A 25405-nucleotide genomic window follows, 5' to 3' on the forward strand; every position below is an offset into this window, starting at 1 on the left:
TCGTTAATTAGATTTACGTCAAAAGTCCTTATGCCTCAAGTTAAAGATTTTCAAGCGATAAGCACAAAGCAAGGCAGCATCGTACTAAACAAAGGACAGGCAGCAAGGATTGCGAAGTCATTCAGCTCTCTTTCTTTTTGTAGTTCATCTGATATGGTCAATAGAAATGTGAGAGAAAAAGATGCCATGAAAATGTTTATATGTCAAATATGAGTTTTTCTTTATTTTTCTACTTCATGGACCCAAGTCGTAGAAAAAGGAAAGTGCACATTGAGAAAGTATTTACTGATACAATACACACATGCCGTACATTCAAACTATAACTGCCAGTTAACACATACAGTATATAAATGGGAAAAGTGATGTGGCAGATGAAGGCAAGATCCTCTCAAGGTTAAAGATGTTGTAGAAATTTATGTTTTTTCTCAACCAGGATTCAGCTGTGATCTGGCAGTTATTATAGAAATGTCAGTGTATGTGTGTGTGTGAGAGAGAGAGAGAGTTTCACAGCGTAAATAAACCAATAAATAAATGAACGCCCCATTTTCAGGATACTGTATTTTAAAGGTTATTTTTTTTAAATCCATATAAGCTTTACAGATCTTTACTGGGTTAAAAAAATATTGCACATGCACCTGTTGAACAGTCCTTAAGACACCTATGGTGACAGGCAGTTAAATTCACAGTTAAAGAGACCTTACTGACTCTGAAAAACACCAGAAATTAGATGCCTAGGGCAAGTGATGTATTGCTAAATGTCTCCTCATCTTTTCTATACAAACTCATATGGTGTAAGCGTGAGGAAATTTTCAATATGATTAAATTTCCTTTAAAGCAGGACAGGTGTCTAAATGTCAGATGGTTTATAAAAGGCCTTTGGACTGAGTCAGTGATGGTAGATTGTGGCAGGTTTGTATTGTATTGTTTATCTGGTTCACAGTGGGTGTGAGTGACAGGGATAGTTTACTCAGAACTTTAATTCAGGAGGAACCAGCGATCTAATATTGTGCAAATGATGGTAGTCTGATTCTGTGGACTTGAGGTTTATCATTTTGCCCGGTTCATGACTTGCCAATTTATACATTTAAATGTTTTAAACCATTACAGTGCAAAAAGAGGGGAAAGACAACGCATATAAACATAAAATTATGTCAGAATATCCACCTCTGCAATCATTAGGTTATGTCTTACATCAACAAAAACAGTTGAGAAAGAAATCTGATGTGTATTAATATATTAGATGCACTATGAACCAAAATCAAACAACTGCTTGTTACCAAATTGCTGCAAATGTAATGATTACTGCATCAGCAACTAATGACCATTCTGTATTGTTCATAGATTAAGTAAACAATAAATTGTTATTAGTTAAATATGTCATAATGTATTATTCCCTGATAACATATTATATTATATTAACTAATTAACTAAATTCATATGTTAATTACCACACTGATTCGAAGTCATGTCTTTCAAAGCCTTCCAGTTGCCTGCTTTAATTAATCATTAGCTAATGATATGCAAAGGTATCATTGTGTTACTTTACTTGGTGAGGCACAGAGCTAATTAATTAAGCAATATGTCATATATTTTAAATTAGTTAGACATGTGCCTCATCATGTAAAGTCAAAACATAATGATGACCATGCAAATAATTTGTTAATGATTAATTTAAAGCAGACACCTGTAAGTTGAAATGCATTCTTTAACCCATTGTGATAATTAACCTATGACTTTAGACTATTTATACAATACTTCATTAGAGAATTAATACTTTACGACACATTTAACTAATAACAGTTTATTGATTACTTAATCTATGAATCCAAAAGAATATTTATTTGTTGCTGATGCAGGAATTATAAATACATTTCTTGGTTCTTCGTGAGTTAGACATTAATTTATGATTATCTGTGCATTTGTTAAGCATGAATTAATGCATATTAGTGTCACCGTATTATAAAGTAATTTGTGTATTTGTTGTTTTTGCCTTTACTCCTGTTTGAACTTTCTTAGTTAAGCAGTTTTTTGCTGTGGCATTGAAGGAAAACGCCACTTTTTTTTGAAAATGGGCTCATTTTCCAACTCCCCTAGAGTTAAACACATGAGTTTTACCGTTTTTGAATCCATTCAGCCGATCTCCGAGTCTGGCAGTACAGCACTTTTAGCTGCAGCTTAGCATAGATCATTAAATCTGATTAGATCGGTAGCAACATACTAAAAAATTGACCGGTTTTGATATTTTTCCTACTTAAAACTTGGCTCTTCTGTAGTTACATTGTGTCCTGAGGCTGACGTAAAATAAAAAGTTGCTATTTTCTAGGCTGATATAACTAGGAACTATTTATAGATAGAATAGAAGCGACGTAAAAATCAAGAACCTTTGCTGCCGTATCATGGCTGCAGCAGTCGCAACGATGTTACGCATGATAGTGCCTGAAAATAGTCCAATTTTAGGCGCTACATAATATAATTGGCCTGATGCAACCATGGTACGTCGGTGCACAGTGTAACTATAGAGTCAAGTTTTAAATCGGAAAAATATTGAAACTATCTGGTCATTTTTAAGAGTGATGCTAATGGTCTAATCGGATTCAAAGATTTATGTTAAGCTACAGCTAAAAGTGCTACCGACAGATCCGGAGAATGACTGAATGGATTCAAAAAAACGGTAAAACTCAACGTTTAACTCTCGGGAGTTAGACTAGGAAAATTCACCTATTTAAAAAAAAAATTAAAACTTTGTGTACAGTGTGCTTTAGGTGATAAATGAAAGGCAAGGCCACATTAATATATATTTTTTCCAATTCATCCGATCTGTGACTCAAAAACCACTTGAACCACTAATATTATATATACAGAATAGTGAAGAAAGAAACAGATAGGTGGTCCCAGGCCTGATTCAGACTGACTAATAGATGCTTCTTGGTTACAAGAATCAGCTTGAAACACTGCTTTGTGCGCAGTCAAGGCAAGCTCTGTCATTGATAACATTATCTAGGGACATTGTCTTATTCACTCCAAATCTGATTTAATCAGATAGGAAAAAAAACTAGTGTTAAAGTGACTTGGTTGTCACTGGGGAGCTCATTCGCACTTCACATAGAAGATATGACAGAGGAGATGAGAGATCATTATCATGTTCTATTTAGACACATTCGCTTCCTTTTTTCTGTTTCACTCTGTGTTCCCTTTCTGTCTCTATCAGCAGTTTCTCTTTTATTTCTTCCCTTCTTTCTGGTTGTAAATCCTCACACTCCCCAATCAATTATAGCACTATGAATTATGGCTCCCTAACAAAGAGCATCCATTTTCTATGCGGAGTCACAAGTGCCCCCTACATAATTCTTTCTCGCACAGACACACACACAAACCCGAGCGCGCCAACGAGTGCACTTCCCATAATGCACCAGCTCATGCTGACTATGGGTGTCATTGGATTTTAATATCGCTGAGAAATATGATAGGCGTAAAAAGTAAGAAGAGAATGAAGGGAAGAGAGGAAGGGTGTTGAGATGATAGATGTCTCAGCGAGGGAGTGAGTGCTTTAGTGTCAGTCCAGTGTCACAGAGGTGAAAGAGAGCTCAAGCATACATGTGCCGCGTTTGTAAGTACCTCACTGAGACCTCAGAGTTATGAAAAGATTTATCTTAATCCAGTCGACCCAGGCTCTGTGGACGCACAGATGACATTGCATTTGTAGTTACTTGTTCATCATCTTTGTCCATCTTAAAATCCCCAACCCATTCTCATTCTGTTGCTCTCTCTCTCTCTCTTTCTCTCCTTAATAGCCTCCATTAGTGTACTAATCATCTCTGTTAATCATCTTGTTTTGCTCTTGGATCACTCTCGGTGGAAATCAGCACATTTTTGTCATGTTTTCAGCACTGACTGTGGGAGAGAATCGTCTCGGTTACGTATGTAACCCTCGTTCCCTGAAGAAGGGAACGGAGACGTCACGTCGGATGACCGACGAATTGGGATCTCGCTTCGAGAGACCAATCTACTTCGAGTGTATCTAAACAAGCCAATTGAAGATTGGCATGCGCTAATCGCATCCAGCTGCCGCTGATCACAGCGCGTGTATAAATAAGCAGCGGGTGCAGCGCATATTCAGGTTTTCGCTGAGGAGCCGAGCTAGTGACCCGGCCCCTTCAGCAGAGGTGCAGCACCGTGGCGACGGGACGTGACGTCTCCGTTCCCTTCTTCAGGGAACGAGGGTTACATACGTAACCGAGACGTTCCCTTTCAGTCGGTCACTCCGAGTCACGTCGGATGACCGACGAATTGGGATCCCTACCAAAACGCCATGGACGCTGCCTCTTCCAGTGTCCTGTGGGAGCCCACAAGCCCCCTCAGTCTATCGGCGTAGGCCGGGGCTCAACCACAAGAAGCCAGCTACTTTTGTAACACTACCCATTCGTAAGACTGGAACACTGGGAAACGTCCCACGTTCTAGTGAACAGGGACGTGCGGAAGTCCAGCCTTCCCGTAGGAGGTCTCGGAACGAATACGCATATGGACAGTATTTCAGTTTGCATATGGAAAATTGGAGGTGATTGAACCCTCTTAGACGGGCAGAAAGGTCTGCCGGGGAAACACGGGGCTCTAAGGCTATGCCGTGGAAATACACACATAAAGTCCTCTTGGGGTACTTTACATGGCTCCCAGCCCTCACCGGTTCTCACGGATTCATCGAGAGGGCCTGGCGCCGATGCTCCGCAACATCTGGCTGCCGAGGGGAATGGAGGAGCTCGACAGGGTCTACTGTATGGACGCTCTGGAGCGGTTAACAAGCCGACCCGAAACCGGGCCTCTCAGTGCTTCTACCAGTTTGAGGTGAGAACACAGGAGGATACCGGTTCCACACGTAGGCTATAGAATCTAGCAATCGTGTTGGGGGTCGCCCAGCCCGCAGCTCTACAATCTGTCAGCGAGGTGCCACGAGCCACCGCCCAGGACGATGCAACACTTGCTGAGTGTGCCCGCAACCTGAAGGGGGGGGCAGGGCATACCCTGTGCTTGGTATGCTAGGGTAATGGCGTCCACTATCCAGTGAGCCATCCTCTGCTTGGAGGCGGCACTCCCCTTCTGCCGGCCTCTGTGACAAACGAGAGCTGGACTGAGGTCCTGAAGCTTTGTGTCCGGTCAACGTAGCATCGGAGTGCTCGGACGGGACAAGCAACGTCAGGGCTGGGTCTGCCTCCTCCAGGGCAGCGCTTGAAGGTTCACCACCTGGTCTCTGAAGGGGGTAGTGGGAACCTTGGGCACGTAGCCGGCCGTGGCCTCAGTGGTACCTGGGAATCCGCGAGCCCAAACTGTAGGCACGAATCGTCGACCGAAAAAGCCTGCAGGTCCCCTACCCTCTTGATGGAGGCCAATGCGAGCAGGAGCAATGTCTTCATAGATAAAAGAACTTTAGCACAACTGCTGGCAAGGGTTCAACGGAGCCTACTGCAGTGCTGTCAGCACTACAGACAGGTCCCAAGAGGGTACTGTTGGGAGCCGTGGAGGATTCAACCTCCTGGCTTCCCTCAGGAACCTGATAATGCGGCCATGCTTACCCACAGACCTCCCATCTATGGGGTCATGATTTGCAGCGATTGCAGCCACGTAGACTTTAAGAGTGGAGGGAGACAGCCTTCGCTCCAACCCTTGCTGCAAGAAGATAAGCCTGACGACTGATAGGGCAATTCCGGGTCTTCACCTGAGAAGAACACCACTCGACGAACAGGCTCTACTTCAAGGCATAGGCCTGTCTCGTGGACGGCACTCTAGCCGAAGAAATGGTGTCGACTACCTCTTGAGGTAGGTCACCTAGAGCCCTCCGCATCCCATCCAGGGACCAGACATGGAGTTTCCAGAGGTCTGGACGCGGGTGCCAAGGGGTGCCCCATCTCTGAGTCAGAAGATCCTTCCTCAGAGGGATCGGCCAAGGAGGGCTGTCGCGAGGAGCACAAGTTCTGGGAACCAAGTCTTCACCAGTAGGGTGCTACTAGCAAGACCTGCTCCTAGTCCTCCTGACCTTGCACAGTGTCTGTGCAAGAAGGCTCACTGGGGAAATACATACTTGCAAAGGCCCCGCAGCCAGCTGTGTGCCAGTGGGCAATGGGAAGTCTCTGGAGAGGCAAACAGGTCTACCTGAGTGGCTCGGAAACGTTCCCAATCAGCTGAACCGCCCGGGATGGAGTCTCCATTCTCCGGGTAGTGCAGCTCATGACAGCTCGTCGGCTGCCTGGTTGCACACTCCTGGAATGTGAATGGCGAGAAGCGACCTCAGAACTTCCGACTCCATAGGAGGAGGAGGTGGTGTGGGCTAGTTGCGACATACGACGGGAGCGTAGACCACCTTGTTGGTTGATGTACGCAACGGTCAGTATGTTGTCTGTGCAGACTAGTACATGCTGGCCTCGAAGGCAGTTCTCGAGACTGCCTAGGCGAGATGTACTGCCAGCAACTTTAGGCAGTTGATGTGCCATTGCAGTTGAGGGCCCGTCCAAACCCCTGACACTGCATGCCCGTTGTACGTGGCCCCTCAGCCGGTGGTGGAGGCATCCGTGAAACCACAGCATACCTGGAGACCTTCTCCAGGGGCACTCCGCCCGGAACGAGAGAGAGTCTGACCACGGGGTGAAGGTTTGGCGGCAGGCCGGTGTTATTTGAACCCGGTGAGTGCCACTTTGCCACGCCCACCTCGGGACTCGATCGTGTAGCCAATGTTGAAGCGGTCTCATGGATTAGTCCCAGCGGCATCACTGTGGCCGCGGCTGCCATATGCCCCAGGAGCCTCTGAAAATATTTCAGTGGGACCGCCATCCTGCTCTTTAACATATTGAAGCAGTTCAACACCGAATGGCACGCTCCTCTGTGAGGTGTGCCATCTGATCGATCGAATCCAGCTCCATCCCAAGAAAAGAGATCCTCTGCGTTGGACAGAGTTTGCTCTTCTCCTGGTTGACCTGAAACCCCAACTGGCTGAGGTGCTGTAGCACCAGATCCCTGTGTTCGCACAACTGGGCCCGGACTGAGCCAGTCATCCAGTTGGTTGAGAATGCGAACGCCTTACTCTCTCAGTGGAGCAAGGGCTGCTTCCGCGACTTGCATGAAGACGCGTGGCGACAGGGAGAGCCCGAAGGGTAGGACTTGTACTGATATGCTCGACCTTCAACGCCAACCTCAGGAATGGCCTGTGGCATGGAAGAATCGACACACGCGAAAAGTCACGTGTCCTTCAGGTCGATCGCTGCAACCAATCCTGGGGACGGACGCACTGAATAGGCGTTTCTGTGTCAACATCCTGAACGGGAGTGCTCGATTCAGGACTCACAGATCCAAGATTGGTCATAACCCACCGCCTTTCTTGGGCACTATGAAGTATGGGCTGTAAGCCCCGACCTCATATCGGCTGGAGGAAGCGGCTTTATCGTGCCTTCACTAGAAGGACAGCAATCTCCGCCCACAAGACAGGGGCACACGCATTGTTCACTGACATATAGCGGATCCCACTGAACTTGGGGGGCGCCGGATGAACTGAATCATATAGCCGAAGTCGAAGGGTTCGCAGGGAGCCACCGGATAGCCTGGGAAGATTCAACCAGGCATCCAGAGACCGAACTAGCGGCTCGAGCGGAACCACCGACGTGCAGGCGATGGGGCAGCGAGGGGAGTGCAGGGACCCGGCTCGGGCGCCTCGTGGCGGTCCGAAGCGGGGTCTGAGTGTGTGCAACTCTTACCTGCATCCCGCAGAAGTGAGGCGGGTAGGCTGTTGGTTCGTCCTCCCAGTCTTCCCACTGCTGCATATTAGCCCAAGGAGAGCGTGAGTGGCGCGGAACTGGCCCGCTCAACTCCTCGCTCTCCTGGGGACCCAGAGACAGAGGAAACCGCCCTTGTCGAGGTTTTAGGTAGCGGCAACATTCTCTGCCCGGCAGAGCAGCTCCCTCCATCCCGGATCTGAGGCCTCTTGCACCTGCGCTTTCCTCCAGGTTTGGCAGGAGCCTGGACAGGCTGGGTGGCTGCCCTGCTGCCAGCTCCACGGTGCTGCCTAGATGGGGCTGCTGCGTTGACTGCACGGGAGCGGTGGCGGCAGCAGGGCACCACCTCGGCGACGAGCTGGCTGAGGTGGGCCGTCGGCGGCTGGGTGAAGGCAGCAGCTGCACGCCGAGGCAGGATGTTTCTTACCTCAGTCTGCTTCTGGGCAGCGGAGAACTGCTGGGCAAAGTTCTCCACTGCGTCGCCGAAGTGGCCGGTCTGGGACATGGGGGCATTCAAGGAACGTGTCTTGTCTACCTCGCGCATGTCGACCAGACACAGCCACAGATGGCGTTTCTGGACCACCGTAGTGGCCATCGCACAACCCAGAGACCGCGTTGTGACCTTCGTCGCTCGTGGCGCGAGGTCCATCACGATACAGAGTTCTTTCAGAACTTCCAGGTCATGACCACCCCTGTGCAGATCCTTCAGTGCCTTGGCCTGATGAACCTGCAACAACGCCAAAGCGTGTACTGCAGACGCAGCTTGTCCACAGGCCGCACAAGGCACTGCCGTTCAGAGCCGACGAGTACCTGCAGGCCCGGGAGGGGAGCACAGGATCACCGCACTAAGCGGAAACGGCATTGGGACACAGCTGCATCCCAACTGACCGCTCCACTGGGGGGGCGATCACCGTAACTCCCTGGCTGTGCCACTGTCAAGGGTGGTGAAGGAGGAGGAGCCACTGGGGCAGTTTCTGGCAGTGAAAGGTGCTTTCCACATCCCAGTAAGCTCCTCATGCACTTCCGGGAAGAAAGGTACCAGGGTGGGGCCCTGAGAACCAGCGCAAGCCACCCTTAAATACCAATCGTCCAGCCTCGAGGGCCCGGGAAGCAGTGGAGGTTTCCACTTGATCCCGATCACCTCGACGGCCTGGGCAAGCATAGCCACCATTTCTAGATCTGTATCCAGTACATTCAACGCCTGGTAGACGCGGAGAGCAACCGGATCTTCACTTCCAGAAATGTCTGGCTCACCTTCCGATGCAGCGATTGACTTCTGATCATCAGGGGGAGCCCAAGAGGGTACAGCTGATACCCCACGTGAGGGTCCAGACTGCCCCTTTGCAGCTCCACTGGTTGCAGAGTTTAAGCTTTGTGTCGCAACGAAATGGAGCCCACCTGTCTGCAGCCAGAATGAGAACCAAGTCGAGCAAACACAAGCTCCGCCTCCTTTTTCAAGGCGACAGAGCCCGCCCATCACTCCGAGATGACCATCTCCCCGCGAGAAATGATTCATCCACAACCGCCACCTCAGCGTGCTAAGCCCAGGCACACGAGGCAACGATTGTGACCATCACCTAACACCAGGTAACAACCGCATCCAGAAACACACGGGTGTCGTGAGTCTGAAGCAAGACCCACGCTGTCTTCCAAGACGCGTCGAGTTTGCCAGACGTAACGTCGTCTTTAAAAAGACGCACCCGCGAATGCTCTTTTTAGTGCTGCGGCAACAGGGGATAGCCGTTTTGCACACAAACAGGGGGGTAGTGCAGCCTGATTGTGGCAATCCACTCGACGCAGGAAAACGACCTCCGCTGAAACGCCGTACTCCAACACTCGTAGATCGTCTTTGGAGCGGAACAGTCACGCTTCGGCTCCGGCGAAAAGCTGAATATGCGCTGCACCCGCTGCTTATTTATACACGCGCTGTGATCAGCGGCAGCTGGATGCGATTAGCGCATGCCAATCTTCAATTGGCTTGTTTAGATACACTCGAAGTAGATTGGTCTCTCGAAGCGAGATCCCAATTCGTCGGTCATCCGACGTGACTCGGAGTGACCGACTGAAAGGGAACAGCACAATTCTGCAGAAAAGATTTAAATATGCAAAAATATGTTAAATGGAGCTTAGAGTACTACAATCTATCGGTAGCTGAAAGCATTATTAAATGACTCTGAAAGTTATTTAAACAATATCAATGATGGAAAAAAAATACATCTGAAACTGGCTTAAGCTGGTTTGCAAACATTTTTTTTATTTTTTGCCAGGTTTTAAAGCTGCATTGGGCACTTGTTAGAATAACTAAAGACCAGCTTTGCCATATTGGGAAACCATCTTAGACCAGCTTAAAGGGAGAGTTCACTTAAAAATTAAAGCGATAGCTCACCCAAAATGAAAATTCTTTCATTAATTACTCTCATGTTGTTCCAAACCCTTAAGACAGCCCTTAATCTTCAGAACACAAATTATGTTATTTTTGACTCTCTGACCCTCCCTTGACAGCAATGTGATTACCACGATAAAGGTCCAGAAACGCAGCAAAGACATCTGTAAAATAATCCATGTGACATCAGGGGTTCAACCATAACTGAGAATGTTTTTTGTGCACGGAGAAAAAAAATGACTTTATTCGACTATTTATCTCCGCCACGTCAGCCTGGCTTCATTGTGGAAAGCATCACATACGAAACAATGTATGCTGTTTTGTGTCAGCTGAGCCACACAGATACGTTGTTTTCATTCAGATCAAAGTGTAAACAACGTAATAAATGCATCCCAGTGGTTCAGAAGACACACAATAGCATATGCTGTTTACGGATACTCTCCAAAATGGCACCAGGATGACGTGGAAGACACAAATAGTTAAATTATTTTTTATTTTCTTTGCGCGCAATAAGTAATCTCATAGCTTTGTGGCATAGTTCAACCCCTGATGTCACATGGATCATTTTACCAATGTCCTTGCTGCTTTTCTGGACCTTGATCATGTTAATTACATTACTGTCTGTGGGAGGTTCAGAGAGCTCTCAGAATACAGCAAAAATGTCTTGATTAGAGAGAAGGGGGATCGGGAAAGGTCTGTAAGACAGGAATCAAACTTGCGACGGGCTCAATGTCAACGAGCTGCCCACGAGGCTATCGACGCCAACTGAATTTAATTTTATTCAAATAAAGCAGTGTTTACACCAGACGTGATATTTGTCGCATCGCATCCATTGTCAATCGCCATCATTGATCATAATCCATAGAACTTCTGTTGTATTTTGTCGTGTTACGCTGCGCTGTTCGCATCTGGTGTAGATGGTGCAAGTCTGACTGGGTAAGAAATGGATAATCCTGTAGCCACAATCTAAATTTTACTGTTATTCATTTCTATGCGAGTCATTCGTTGCCAGAAAAGAGGCACTCTTCGTGTGAAACTTGCGCATAGTCATGTCAACGGTTCGTGGACACGTCAGATTATGATTTGTTGTCATTTGTTGGAAAACAATTTCACACTGTTTAGACATTCCACAACCCAACAAATGCAGATTAAGCATGTTATCTCTGGTGGAAACAAACTCCAACCAACGCCAACAGGGGGAACACATTAATCCAACTCCAACAGACTAGTTTGTTAGCGTTTCTCTATGCAGTGTGCTTTGGCCTTTCCAGGTGTAGTAAAGAATGAGTAATTAATGACAGAATTTTCATTTTTGAATGAACTGACCCTGTAACTTTGTTCCATTCTAAACCTGTATGACTTTCTCTCTTCTGCGGAACGCAAATTGACATTTTCTTTTGTTTATTTACTGTATTTTCAATTAATTTGGCTACAAACTGTTGGCTACAAGCTGTTTTCCCCATCAGTATCATAATTTTTGTTCCACAAAAACAAGAAAGTCATACATGTTTGGATCGACACGAAGACGAGGAAACTGTGAAAATTTTTTTGTGAACTATCCCTTTAAGGCCGTGTGTTCTTATCACCAGGAATGTATTAAGAACTCTTTCAAAATGCAGTTATACGGAGGAAAACTAAACCATTTAATTTTAGGAATGACTCATGTTCATACTATATCTAAATGTGCTGAGCTTATGTCATAGTTATCTTAAGCTGCAGATCTACCGTTGACTCAAAAAACGTGACCCCTGTGTGGCTCGAGAGCATAAACTAAGAAACAACAGTCACGCTATAAGGTGTTGTTATTTTTGTTAGTTTTATTCTGGAACTGTACACTATAATATGTTTTATCTGTCCATAGTACCCCTTTAACAGGCTCTTCAGGTTTTCATAATGGCAACTTCTTGAAACCCCACTTTAAAGGAAAAAGAAACATGGAGTACATCTTATTTAGTTTGAGGACTTTCCATTGCTAGTCAGAAAAAAGGACATTTCCCTTAGTTGTTTTGAATAATGACTACTCGAGTGCATTGGCAATGTTTGGAAAGACAGATTATGTCTCCGATGGAACTCGTCTGTGAGTCTGGCTGGATACTCTGGTTTTTGCATACAGCTCTGCTGGTGAGTCATTTCTCTGGCTGCGCTCTCTGCTTTTGAACATCTACACGCGTGTGACACGTACTATGTGTCAGGAAGTGAGTTAGAGACTGTATAGCTGCTTTCCCCCCCTCAGGTGTCACTTTTTCTGAGCTGCTCTTCAAACTTAGGTTTTCCTTTTGTAACTGGATTCTAGAACACAGTGAAAATAGGTGACGAAACCTCATCCGCACTGATCTAGAGGTCTCTGGTGTAGCTCACCGCTTCCATCCCGATGTCTTCATCTAGTTTTGCTCTTCAGGACACATCAGAAGCTGCGTTGTTGCTATATAAGAAAAAACGAATCAGTAGCTGCGAAGCATGAATGCTAATTATTTTCATACATTTTTTTTAATTACCACAAATCTTTATTCTTTAGTCAATTTTTGAATAATTTTGATGCTTTGATCTGATTTTGGAAATCAGTTGCCCGGAAAAAATAAAAACAGGTTAATATTTAGCTTGCGTTTCCAAACGTTCTCAACAGCGGTCACTAGGAAATTCTTATATTTTTACAGATTTCTAAATGTGTGCATGTGGTTATTTTTTATTTTTTTATTTTTTTATCACAAACCCTCGAGTCTTGTCGGCACGTGTGTGTTTTTTGTGTGTGTGTCCTCTGCGCTCGTGTGTGTGTGTGTGTGCTCACACAAATTGCGTTTTTTCCCCCCCGAGCTTCTCCCTTTGAAGTCTGTGGGAGATCCTTTCCGTTCGTCTCTCGTCTTGATGGGAGAGAGTAAGAATAGACAGGTGTTCAAAGACACCCCTCCACTTTCTGCCCTCTCCGCTGCCCTCCATCTCTCCATCGCACTATTCATGCCTCTGTTCATTCTTCTTCACCAAACACACACTTCACATTGCTTCCTGTGAGTTCTCTTTCCCTTACCCTCTTCTTTCTTTCCCTTTCTTTTTGCGCAGAGTCACACAGAGAGAAAAAGCATTATGAATATTTTAACTTGCAGAAATGTCACTGAAAGAGGACAGAAAGAGAAAAAGATGGAGCGTAATGATTCAAGCGCTCTGTCTCTTTCCTGGAGTAAAACCATGTGAATGTGGAAAAATGGCTTAAGGGATATTTATAACCGCTCAATGCGTTTCCCTCGCAACATACTTTTCGGATCTAAGCAAATAAATCATTAATATTTGAACCTTTTACCATGGCGAAAAAAGAAGTGTAGCTGTGCACAGTCTGTATGAATTGTTAATAAGCCAGACAATTGTATCACTCAAATTAGCTGCAAATTGAAGACGTTAACACATTAATCAGAATCAAGATGTTGTCTTTTGTCAGCCTAGCTGGCAGAAGACGGAACAGAGCACCATTATTTAAATGACTAGCAATTTAACGTGTGTATTATGCGCAACTAGAATAAATGGTTTATGTTTCATGTTTTAGAATGATATCTGTATTCGCCGAGAGTGCGCTTGTGCGTGTGTATAGAGGAGCTTTGAAATGTTATGGATTGCTCTGACCCAATTTTTCCCTGCATAATTGCCGGAATATGTCATTTTTAGAGTGGTATTTATCACAGGTGTGCAGTGCGACTGCCGATGCCCGTAGGCTTTTTATTGTGCTGCTCTCTTAAATTTGTGCTCAACACACAATCCGCTTTCTGCCTCAATATATCAGTGTCTATTTATGTTACTGGCAAAATAGGAAGTGCCCAGGCTTCATGGGTGTTGACTGCCCGTATCACAATAGCGGGGCATCTGGCAGAAGGTACAGAATGTGCGCTGTGGAAGAGCGAGAATATGGACGGTCTATCATGCGCACTTTCTTTCTCTCTTTCTAAATATGTGCGCGTGGGGGTTTGCTTAGCTGCGGGTCGGGGACTAATGCGTCCCCAGAGGTCAGATAAATCTGGCAAAATCTGCTTTTAGGGACATTTCAGGATGCCGTCGGTTAGATATAAAAGTTAGTTTTTAGATTCAGAAAATGCAAAAAAAACTCTAACGTAAGATTCGAGTTTGAATTAGGGTTAGTCTAATTTAATTGTTGTGTGGGCAGTATACCAGTAGACATGCTGATCTTTGACTATCGTCTCGGTAACACACTCACATTATGTTCCTCTGCTACATAGTCACGAAAGCTTATTGTTTATAAGAACTGCAAGTGATTTTAAGCTGTTGAAGTCATTTGATTATATGCACGCATGTGAAGACAGAGTGCGGGAGTATTGAATGAAGTTATTTTTGCTGCTTTAGGCTTTGAACGGTTACACACACACACTTGTATGCGTCTAAATGCCTTTGCAAGCGTCCTCATAAACACAGTAATTTAGGTTTTAAGTGACAGCAAACAGCTGAGGAAAAAAAGCACTTGGGCAACAGTATATTGGATCTGGGCAGCTCTTAAAGTGACAGCAGACTATAATTCCTGCCGTCTGTCATTCAACAAAAAAGAGAAAATATCTCAATGCTCTTGACTATATTACATTTGTAACTTCAATGACACCTATCAAACTGCATATAAAACAGTCATTATGTGTTTCATCTTTGATCAAGGAATGATTATATATATATATATATATATATATATATATATATATATATATATATATATATATATATATATATTTCATTATAAATTCTGCTTTAGTGTGTAATAATCAAAGAAGAAACATTAAGCAGCACACAATGACTCACATTCACTCTCTCTTGTTAAATGAGCAATCAGTATGATAATTCAAGACAAAATGCAGTTTAGTAAAATGTCTTCACGAATGTTTAATTGAAAATTCTGGCACACCTGAGTTTTATGCGCACAGACTTGCCTGTTTGGCCCCTTCTTTGGTAGAAATGCAAGAAGGGCGTAAAATACTCCCAATGTTTAATTATTCCAAATGAGCCTCAGGGAAAATCTCAAGGGTTTTAATTAAGCCTGAATTAAAGTTATGTAAATTGCGTGTGAAGTAGCAGGTTTCTTCTCCTCTGTTCAAAAATAAATTATTTTATTTATTTTTTTGAACGAAGCAAAAGTTCGTTTGTTGCTGTTTCCCTCCTCGTTTTTCTTTCATTCTGCTCTTCTTTATCAATTTCCTTGTATGAGTGCTCATATGTTTACACGTCGAATTAATTTTGATAATTCAACTCAGTGTTTATATGTGAGGACAGTGCTGAAAGATTTTTTTTCATCCGATGTTTATGGGTCTGGAAATGCGGGCCAAAAAACAACAAAATAAGAAAAGTGTGAATCTCCCCTAAGACCTGGTTGTTTTCCATGCAGCTTTAATGCATAGTAGCCATATATGAATTTTTAAAGCATGCATTTGCTCTGCATAATAATAGGTATTTGAACATTTCAGTGTTTTATTGCATTATTTTATATACAAGCTACAGAAAGTGAAAGTATTCATACTAAAGATAGGTTTATTTATTTTTGTGATTCATATTGGCTGTTTAACACTTTACATATTATTAACATAATTAATGCAGATTTGTTTTTTCTGCTCACTGAAGCTATGATTCTGTGCTGTTTTATACTCATGCAGTTTGCCTGCTGAATTTGACTACTTTGAAAAAAAAATCTATTCTAAAATTGCTAACATGTATGGTGAGGATAGATATAATTGCATTCTGAAAGTAGCGTCATGTCCATTTTTACAAAAATGTATGTCAAATTCAAATTCAAATGGTAAAAAAAAATCTATTCAACCAAATTTTTATCAAAATTAAAAATGATCAAAATTTTGATGAAAAGTGAACGGTTCCAAAAAGTTTTTTTCAGGAAAATGTAAAATTGCGAAAAAATCTTGACTTAAAATTTTAATTTTGATGCACGTTCAACTCCTGCATATCAATGAATTAACGAGAAAAAAAAATTACAGTTCAAAAGTTATTAGCGAAAAGGTGCAAATTTGGCCTATTGATGGTATTACAGATATTTCTGTTATAGTTAATACTGAGACTGTCCTATATCTGTGTGCCAAATATTATAACAAAAAAACTTCCAGAACAAAAGAAGAAGAAGAAATGGGTAACACCTATTAACTGTTCACTACGACCTTAATAAAATGTTAATTTGCTACTTTTTAATAGTTATAGTAATAGGTATTTGTTAAGTTTAGGTACTGGGTAGGATTAGGGATGCAGAATAAGGTCATGTAGAACAAGGCATTAATAAATGGCTAATATTCTAGTAATATGCATGCAAATAAGCAACTAATAGGTTTAACCGTAAAGTCCGAAGAAAACTAACAGGCATATAGTTAACTAAATATGGGTGCTAAGTGTTTCATAACATATTTTTGTAATTTTATTACATATTTAAAAAATAAAAGCATCTCAGATGAAACAGAATGAACAGACAACTCTCATTTGAATAGGAGAGAAGAAAGAGTAATGGCAGACATTTTCACAAATAAAGGCAAAGCTAAAAAGACTTTTATTTTAATCGGTTTATGCAAGGATCATTGTAAGTCCATTAACGTTGTTATTTGAATATATTCATTGTAAAAGATCACAAAAAAATAATCTTGGAATTAATCCTCTTTCTCCATTTATTTCTTCAGGGTTGAAACAAATACATGCTCTCTCTATCCAAGGCAACTACGAACTGCGTATAGATCTTGAGGATTTCGAGAACAGCACAGCTTTCGCACAGTATGGTGTGTTTGGAGTTGGACTGTTCTCTGTTGACCCCGAGGATGACGGTTACCCCCTCACCATCGCCGATTACACCGGAACCGCAGGTACATACACGTCTACAGACCATGGATCAATACCTCAATATTGTGTAATTAGCATGCCTTATTTAAATCACTCTAACCTTGAAAGACCCGGTATGCAAATCAGTAAGCAAGATAAAACCTTTTTCAACAATAATAAGTGCTTATTCGTTCAGATAATTGGTCCATTTCAGTGCTTAGTGACATAGACAGAATAATCATGGCACTCAATATACTCTTTAGTCGCTTTTCAGGCATAAACAAAACAGATCTATCACGTGTCCTCTGCAAATCACCGCACAAAACAGACACTAAGGCTGGGCATCAATACAAATGTCTTAATTCTATTTGATTCAGATTCGCAAGATCTCAATTTGATTCGGATTTGATTCAATTTAAGTGCTTACTAAAAAGCACCAGCTGATTTGAATGATTTCTATAGTCAGTATGATTAGTTAATCACTGTGGTCACGTTAAATGTTTTTGCATGCAGTCCGCAAGGCGTCTTTTCATTTAATCGCATTAAAAAAACAGACTGCAAACTCATACAGCTCAACTCATTTTTTTTTTATGCAGTTATTGAGGAACATACTCAGACTCTTAGAATTTTTAGGATTATTTACAAATCTGGTAATCACCCAGTCCTCCCAAACGGAAGACAAAATGCCTCGATTCCTACCATTGACTTAGACAGATGTCAAGAACAGACACAAACTGAATTGGAAAGCTCCTCAGAGTCCTGTAAGAAACAAGTGAGCAGCGAGATGAACAGAAATAGAAAGAGCATTCTGAGTTTGAACTCAAGGGCAGGTGCAGAAGAAAAACACACAAATTCACCATGAAGAGAGCGTGAAGGAGAGAGGTGAGAGATCTGCTGTCTGTACAGCGGGTATATCCGTGCTTGAATTGGATCGTGTCTGTAGCGCTGGTGTCAGGTGAGCAGGTGGTCTCTGCTGGGCAGCGTCTTCATGCCCTTGAGCTGCTGGGTTTCCTGTTTGCTGCCTGACAGGTCTCCCCTAATCACAGCGCTGAGAATATTATTGTGATCATTTGCATTGAATTTTGACAGGCAGTTGTGCTCTGGGCCGGCCTGGTGGGCCCTAATACGTCTCAAAATACAGACAGCGTCAAGGTGACTCCTTATTCACACTGGCATGTGAGCACACATAAGCTCACGCATAACTTTGTGCACATACGGTATGTTTCATTCATGTTACACATTTATACCAAGCATCTTTAGAGCATCGCATGTTATAGTACCACATCACCTGAAGGCATTCTGAGCCGATAATATCCCCTTGGCAAATGAAAAGTGATTCCCAAGTGCATGTGACCGAATCTGAGAGTTTGCAAGGACATGTGTGGATATAACACTCTTAATGCAGAAATGTCAACGGCAGCAATACAAGTATTTTCTGTGGGCTCTGTGCGACCCTAGTGTGACTAATGGCTTATTCCCATAGCTGCGGACAAAATCTGTCAAGCTTGAATGACGCGCGTTTCCGCTGGGAAATTGAGCGCCGGTTTGGGATCCGTTTCTCTGCGCATTGTCTTTGACGTTATTGAGTAAAACTGACTGCGGATCATAAGATGGGAGATCTTCAAGGTCGTGGGCTGTTAGAGAAGAGGAATGGAGGCTTAGAGCTTTCGTTCTGGAACCGTTATCCTTTTCTGTGAAGCATCCCTTGTATTTTAAGCTGGATGAAAGGTTAAACTCAAACTGGTTCGGAACGTATCCCATAGCGGTTTAGAAATACCACCTGACATTTACTTCTATTGTACGCATCCCGGTACACTTTCTTTTTTTTCGTGTCTCTCTCCATCTCCATGGAACACTTTGTTCCAGCTCTTGTTTGGAATGTATTCTCTGTTCGTTTTGAGCTGACAGGAACAGTTTATAGGGCAGCAGACACATCACCACCTGCCCTCCTGCCAAAAAATCCAGTGGACAGCAGGCAGGATGGCTTTCCAAATCCCCTTTTCAGACAGAGAAATGGGGAAGGTTTGTTTCTGTTGGCCAACAACACCTAATGTCTGTTGCCATCAGATAAAACTGATGCTACAAGACACTTCTTGAAGGAGGAAGACTTACCATTGACCCTCATGTTGAGCCTTGCCCCACGGAATTCTGAAAGAATTTTGGAATACTCACATAATGGCAGAAATAAAAAACTACAAAATATAAATCTTCGCTTCTCAAAATAACAGACAGCTGCAGCACATCCATTTTTTTGACATCCGTTAATTAAAGAAAAGCCACCACCTGTTTATAATCGGTTGATCTATATTCTCTTCATTAGCGAAAGTCAAGATTCGCTTGCATAATTCAAATTTACACAAAGTCTTATGGAAATGTACAGGAAATACGTTCGATAGTTTATGATCAGCCAGTTTAGATCGACCATTTTGAATTTATTGACCGCTTTATGGTATTTTTTTTCAGTAATTTTTAATTTTATTACTAATTTCTTTACATTGTTCAAAATGGCGCGCTTAGCATGCTACGGAGAAACTATCAGCCAGGCAACAGACGCGACAGATCCAGGTCCTGACAGGTTTTGGTAATCGTTACCAGGCTGGAAACACAACTGTAACCGTATCTGACGGTTCTTACAGCCGCTCGGCCCCGAAAGTGGAAAAGCGGCTAATAATAACAACGCTTCACATTCTGTCACTGATTATTTTGTAATTATTTTACCATTGAATGCTACTGTCATGATCAATTTGATACACGACAGCCTTTTTTTTGTCTCCACCACTTTACAAAGTCATATAAAAACCTCTTTCACCACAAGTGATTTAAGTGATGACCCTAGTATTACTGTTATGTGTGTATTTTGGCTAAATATATGCAACCTTGTTAAACGTAAGACAAAATGCCAACCTTTTTTAATTGGAATGCCTTCACAATGTCAAGCTTGCCTATTGGTGAAAATGTCTTTATACATGGAAATATGTAGTTGTATGTATGGAAATACCACAGTAGTTGCTTTTTATATCAATGTAGTACTCGTGTGTACTATGCAACTTCGTGTGTACTTTCGCAACTTCGTGTGTACTTTCGCAACTATTTAAGAGCGCTTTTAGGAAAGTCTTTTTTTACTGTAAGTGCAAACTGCATAACTTAACACATTTAAGCTAATTATGGAGTAGCATCTATGCACGTTTGTGCATGAGTTCTTTAAAGAGGATAATCAAGAAGTCAATGGTGAGACAGATGAAATCATTCAGTGCAAAGCGAGTCATCCTATGCAAAAGGTTGACTTCTTGAAGGATGGAAGTGTGAAGAAAAGAGACAGGAACAAAGCGAAACACTCTATGTGCATAAATCACACCCAAATGAGATAAAATGCTGAAAATGCTTTTATCTGAGAGAGATGAGACGAGTTTGCTGGTGTATGCTGATGTATCTAGAGTTGTTTGTGTGAAATGGCTTTCTGTGATGCTTTCCACAGCAAATCAGCTCTGTTGCAGCTTAAACACATTTCATGTGGGGTCGGTAAGATTTTTTAAATGTGGATCCTAGACCTCACACTTTCCATTGGTGTACAGTTTGTTTGGATTGGTCAAGATTTGGCAGAGATACAACTATTTGAAAATCTGGATTCTGAGGCTGCGAAAAAAAAATCTAAACTCTGAGAAAATTACTTTAAAGTTCAAATGAAGTTCTTAGCGATGCATATTACTAATCACAATGAGGTTTTGATAGATTTACAGTAAGACATTTACAAAATGTCTCAATGGAACATGATCTTTACTTTAAGTCCTAATGATTTTGGCATTAATGAAAAATCAATAATTTCTACAATGTATTTTTGGATACTGCTATAAATATACCTCAGAGACTGGTTTTATGGTCCAGGGTCACAAATGCCTCCTATGTGACTTTATTTGATCAAACATACAGTAAAACAGTAATACTGTGAAATATTAGTACAATTTAAAGGTACAGTTTTTGTTCTAATATACTGTAAAATATATAAAGTATTCGTGTAAGGCAAACCTGAACATTTCAACAGTTATTACTTCAGCCTTCAGTGACACATGATCCTTCAGAAATCATTTTAATATTCAGATTTTCTTATTATCGTCAGTATTGAAAACAGTGCTGTTTACTTTTTCAAGATTCATTTATGAACAGAAAGTTCAAAAAACAACATTTTTACATAAATCTATTGTTCAATTTTGAATGACATTTTTTTTATCTTTTATTAAAGCGTTCTTGCCGAAAAAGAGTATTTATTTCTTTCAAAAGGCAAATCTTTTTGACCCCAACATTTTGAATAGTTTCTTTAATATACTGTGATTATTTTTGTTTGCACCTGTACACAGGAGATTCGTTGCTGAAGCACAATGGAATGAAGTTCACCACAAAAGACAGAGACAACGATCACTCGGAGAACAACTGTGCTTCTTTCTACCACGGCGCCTGGTGGTACCGTAACTGCCACACGTCCAACCTGAACGGCCAGTACCTGCGCGGACAGCACACCTCTTACGCCGACGGGATCGAGTGGTCGTCCTGGACCGGGTGGCAGTACTCGCTAAAATTCACAGAAATGAAAATCCGGCCAACGCGCGACGAGCGAGAAAGCAAGTAATCGCACAAAAAGTCAAATTTAAATGTAAGGAAAAAAGTTTAAAAGACTTAAATGCTGTGCTTCGTGTGTGGAAAACAAAAAGGACGGTGGTTGTTGCTAATCAGAAAAAAGAGCTTTGTGTTGTCCTGTTTATTAATTTGGCAGAAAAGTCACACTGTTGTGTGGCCGTGCTGTGAGTCCCTCCATATGACAATCTCTTTATCATCGGGCCTTGAAGTTTCTTTACCCCCCCCCAGCTGTCGAATCTCAGCTCACCACTGCACTCAATACTGTGAGTCACACTTCGATTCTGACAAAAAAAATGACACTGAATCAAGGATCCTATTATCTTGCCGCCGGTTAGGGAATGAATTAATGGAGGACTATGTATGACAAACGAAATGCTGGAACGGTTCCTTCTGTCAGCAAAAACCGTTTCCGTTTTCCCTTTTATTGTTTAACACGCAATTAATACGCCAAACGCACATGCCACAGCCAAATCTCCGCTAAGTCTTCGTTTTTGAATGAGGAGGCTAGTACAAAAGAAGAAAGTGTGAAAGACGGGAGGGAGATGAGAGAGAGAGAGGCGGTCTAAGAGGAGAGCGGTGCAAAGGTTTCTGTGGGAGTTTGTCTCTCATCTGTCTGACAGGCCATTAGTGAGCATATTGGCCACTTTGTCTGATCGCCATTGCCAAGTGATCATCAGCCAGGCTCTTCATCTCACACGTACGCAGATGGAGGCCGCTCGTGTGTGTGTGTGCGCGAGCGAGATGAAAGGAAAATGCGATATTGTCTCGTCTCCTTCCCGAGTGTGCGTTTCTGACTCAGTATAAGTTTGAGTGTTTTCGAGGAATCTCTTTCTCGGCCGGAGAAGCCCGCTCGAGTGTGTTTACTTAGCGCTCGTACACACGTCGCTTGTTGTATGCTAATTCAAACGAGCCGCCCCGTCCTAGCGAACGCAGACGCGTATATCAGCTCATTCACTGCCGTCTCTCTCTCCAGCTCACTTTCCAAAGGTCAGACATCTCAAACGTGAATATTGTTCTTCTTTCCCCTTGTGCTCGAGCAGCTCCCTTCATCTCTCGCCCTTTCTTTTTTTTTCCCTCCTGGTGGTCTTCTCGTTTGTTCTCCCTCCGCTCTCCCTTCGCTCTTTGGGTTTGTTTTCTCGGGCTCCCCCGTGGAAGTGGAAAAGGTCGACATGTCATTTAGTACAATTACTCTGCCCATTGTTCTCTTCTTTGCTCTTTTCTCTCACTTCTGTTCTTCCCGCTTCTGTTTTTGTAATTCATCTCTCTCTTAAACCTAATTATGTTTTTTTTTTTTTTTTAATTCACATTATCGTAACGATGACAATTTATTTGTACTTTGCTTAAATGATGTCATTTTGAATTCAAAACAGAGAGTTTTACATATTTAACATGATTAACGCACTAACAAAACTTTTGTTCCCTCCCTCGCTTGTTTGTGCTTTTTTTTTCACGTGTAAAGACGAGCAGTTTTCATGCTGACTTGTGAATGAACTTGCGCAGCACTGATTCGTTCATCTTGGATTTCGCAGTTTTGAGTTTTACTTTTAAAAATGTTAAAAAGAGCTTTAAGATACGTGTAGATTTCATGTACAGTGTGTATGTTTTAGAGACTTTTAGCGCATGTGAAACGTTTTCTTACGGGAAATCGACAAAAGCACACAAACGAAGCTATAGAAAAGATCCCTCGATGTGTCTTGATATCGGCTGTAGTCACGTGACTGGGATGGAAAGGACTCTTGTTTTAAATTCTGGTCTGCCAGGAGGGGAGTTGAAATCCATTAAACGAACACCAACGAATAATGAGCACATTACTCGAGAAAATATGTGGGAAGACGACTGTAAAAGCAACATTACGGGATGTTGTCAAGACTCTTAAATGGACACAAGTGAGTGCTCATCCTTGTCTCTGGAGTCGCCTCTAAGTTTGCACCACTTTAACTACAAAGTTGCCTCTGTCAGTTTGTGTCTTTGTTGTGTATTTTCTCTTGTTCTCTTTTCTCTTTTTTTCTTTTCCCCCTCCTCTCATTCTGTGGAATTACATCACAGTCGGCCCCTTTTCTCTGTCACCATTTGCTTCAAAGTTAACCATGCCGCCTGTTCAGCTGTCAATAATGTTTCTCCAGTGCGTTGCCATGGCAATGATCCCCTGAACAAAAGCTAACAGGCTCAACAGAAGAACGTTGGATAGAGATGTTAAATGATGTAACTATGTCAAGAAAGGACGAAAAGAGTGCACATTATAATGGGACAAATGCAATTTGAAATAATTTGTAATTAATGGTCTCTGTGAGAATGAGTGCGTGCGCGCGCGTGACTGAATGAAAAAGAAAATATACTTGTAAAGAAAAAAGTAAATTGTTCTTTCCGTGTATGACATTGGCTCTTCATATTGTGTGCATATGAAAAAAAAAACAAATAAATAACATATAAATAAATTGATTTCTGCAATGGCACTGCATGGATTTTGAGATAGATGTCCTGTGAGTCTTTTCTGTGCATCCATACACGCATCTTTCCATTTCCAGCAGGCAATCTTTTCATCGCCCTCTCCAGCTGTTTTTAATACTCAGAGCATTCGCTCTCAACACATTACACTTTTCACATAGACTCGGAGTTTGTGATTGCTCCCTATGGATGCGTTTCCTCAAACCTTTGCTCTATAAATAAGTCTAAATTAGTTTCTGCCTGAATCTTTATGTGTGGTTTAAAGCAATTGGCAACTGCCAAAGAACATCCTGTTTCCATTTCCCAGTTTTAACAGGCTGTGTGTGTCTGTCTGTGTGTGTACTGTATGTGCGTTGCTGGGTCTGTGTGTTTGTGTTTGTGTGCGAGGGAGAAACAATGGAGAAAGATGGTTGCATGGATGTGTGAGTGGGAATGATAGAGAGCAGCACACCGGATTGCGTGTGAGTTCACTACTGAATGCTCTGGTCCGGTTTTTGCTGCTATAATGGCAACTCCCCAGTGAAGAGATGAGCAATAAAATGTAACCTAATGGCCATTTATGCTCATAAGTGCAAAAGAAAGTGACTCAAACATGTGCAATCTAGACCACCGTTGCTATATTAGAAAATGTAAACATTTGATGAAAAAACAAATATAGAAACGCTTGTTTTTTGCCTTTTTATTTTGTTTGCGTGTGTATGTGTGTATACACGGGTCAAAGACGTCAAGATGTCTGCATCAAAAGAAATTTACAAAAGTGATTTTATGTCCGTAGTAAGCATGTTAAATTTAATGTTGAAATTTGGTTGAAATAATGTTGCATTGTCCGTCAGTGTTACACTTTTCTTATATAAAAATTCAAACAACTTGCTTATTGTGACTTGCACATATTAAAATATGTAAAATAATAAGAGAGCATATTAAATGTTGCTGTTTTAGATGAGTAACAAAATTATTACTGACAAATAAGCAAAAACTTGAGGTTCACTAAAACACACATTTTTAATATGTTGACATTTGTAAGTATTGCTGTGTTTTTATTACGTTGCTTCAGTTACATATTGCAACGATTCCGAAATTTAAATATCTGGGGACTGTCGCTTAAAAAGTTAATGGTCTATCAGATATTTGTTGTAAATATCCCTGACAAAACCATTACACTAAATGACATTTTAGTAGTTGTTTTCTGTAAAATGTATAGTTTATTTGCTAAATTGCAATTAAACAGAAAACCTTAAACATCAATTTAAAGCAGTGTTACACTTAATGTATTTATGCTTAAACCATCTTTGACCCAAATACATTGTTGGGGAGTAACTAGTTACATAAAGACTTATTATCATTCTATTATAAAATAAATGTCATGTCATCAGTTACAGTTACAGAGAAAAAAAAATCTGAATCACAGTTTATG

At 42.1% G+C, this 25405-nt stretch overlaps 1 protein-coding gene across 2 annotated transcripts in view; it reads left to right on the plus strand.

Annotated features, from left to right (window-relative positions):
- The window catches only part of fibcd1b (fibrinogen C domain containing 1b), a 69045-nt gene extending 45031 nt beyond the window's left edge, over positions 1-24014 (plus strand). For both annotated transcript variants that reach the window (XM_043238155.1, XM_043238156.1), the window contains 2 exons: positions 16782-16961; positions 21270-24014. In XM_043238155.1, the coding sequence (XP_043094090.1) occupies positions 16782-16961; positions 21270-21538 (449 nt within the window). In that variant the 3' untranslated portion in view covers positions 21539-24014. The remainder of the gene's footprint in view (positions 1-16781; positions 16962-21269) is intronic.
- Positions 24015-25405: the final 1391 nt, after the last annotated feature.

The sequence above is a fragment of the Puntigrus tetrazona genome, chromosome 5, assembly GCF_018831695.1.
Source record: "Puntigrus tetrazona isolate hp1 chromosome 5, ASM1883169v1, whole genome shotgun sequence".
In the NCBI taxonomy this organism is placed as follows: Eukaryota; Metazoa; Chordata; class Actinopteri; order Cypriniformes; family Cyprinidae; genus Puntigrus; species Puntigrus tetrazona.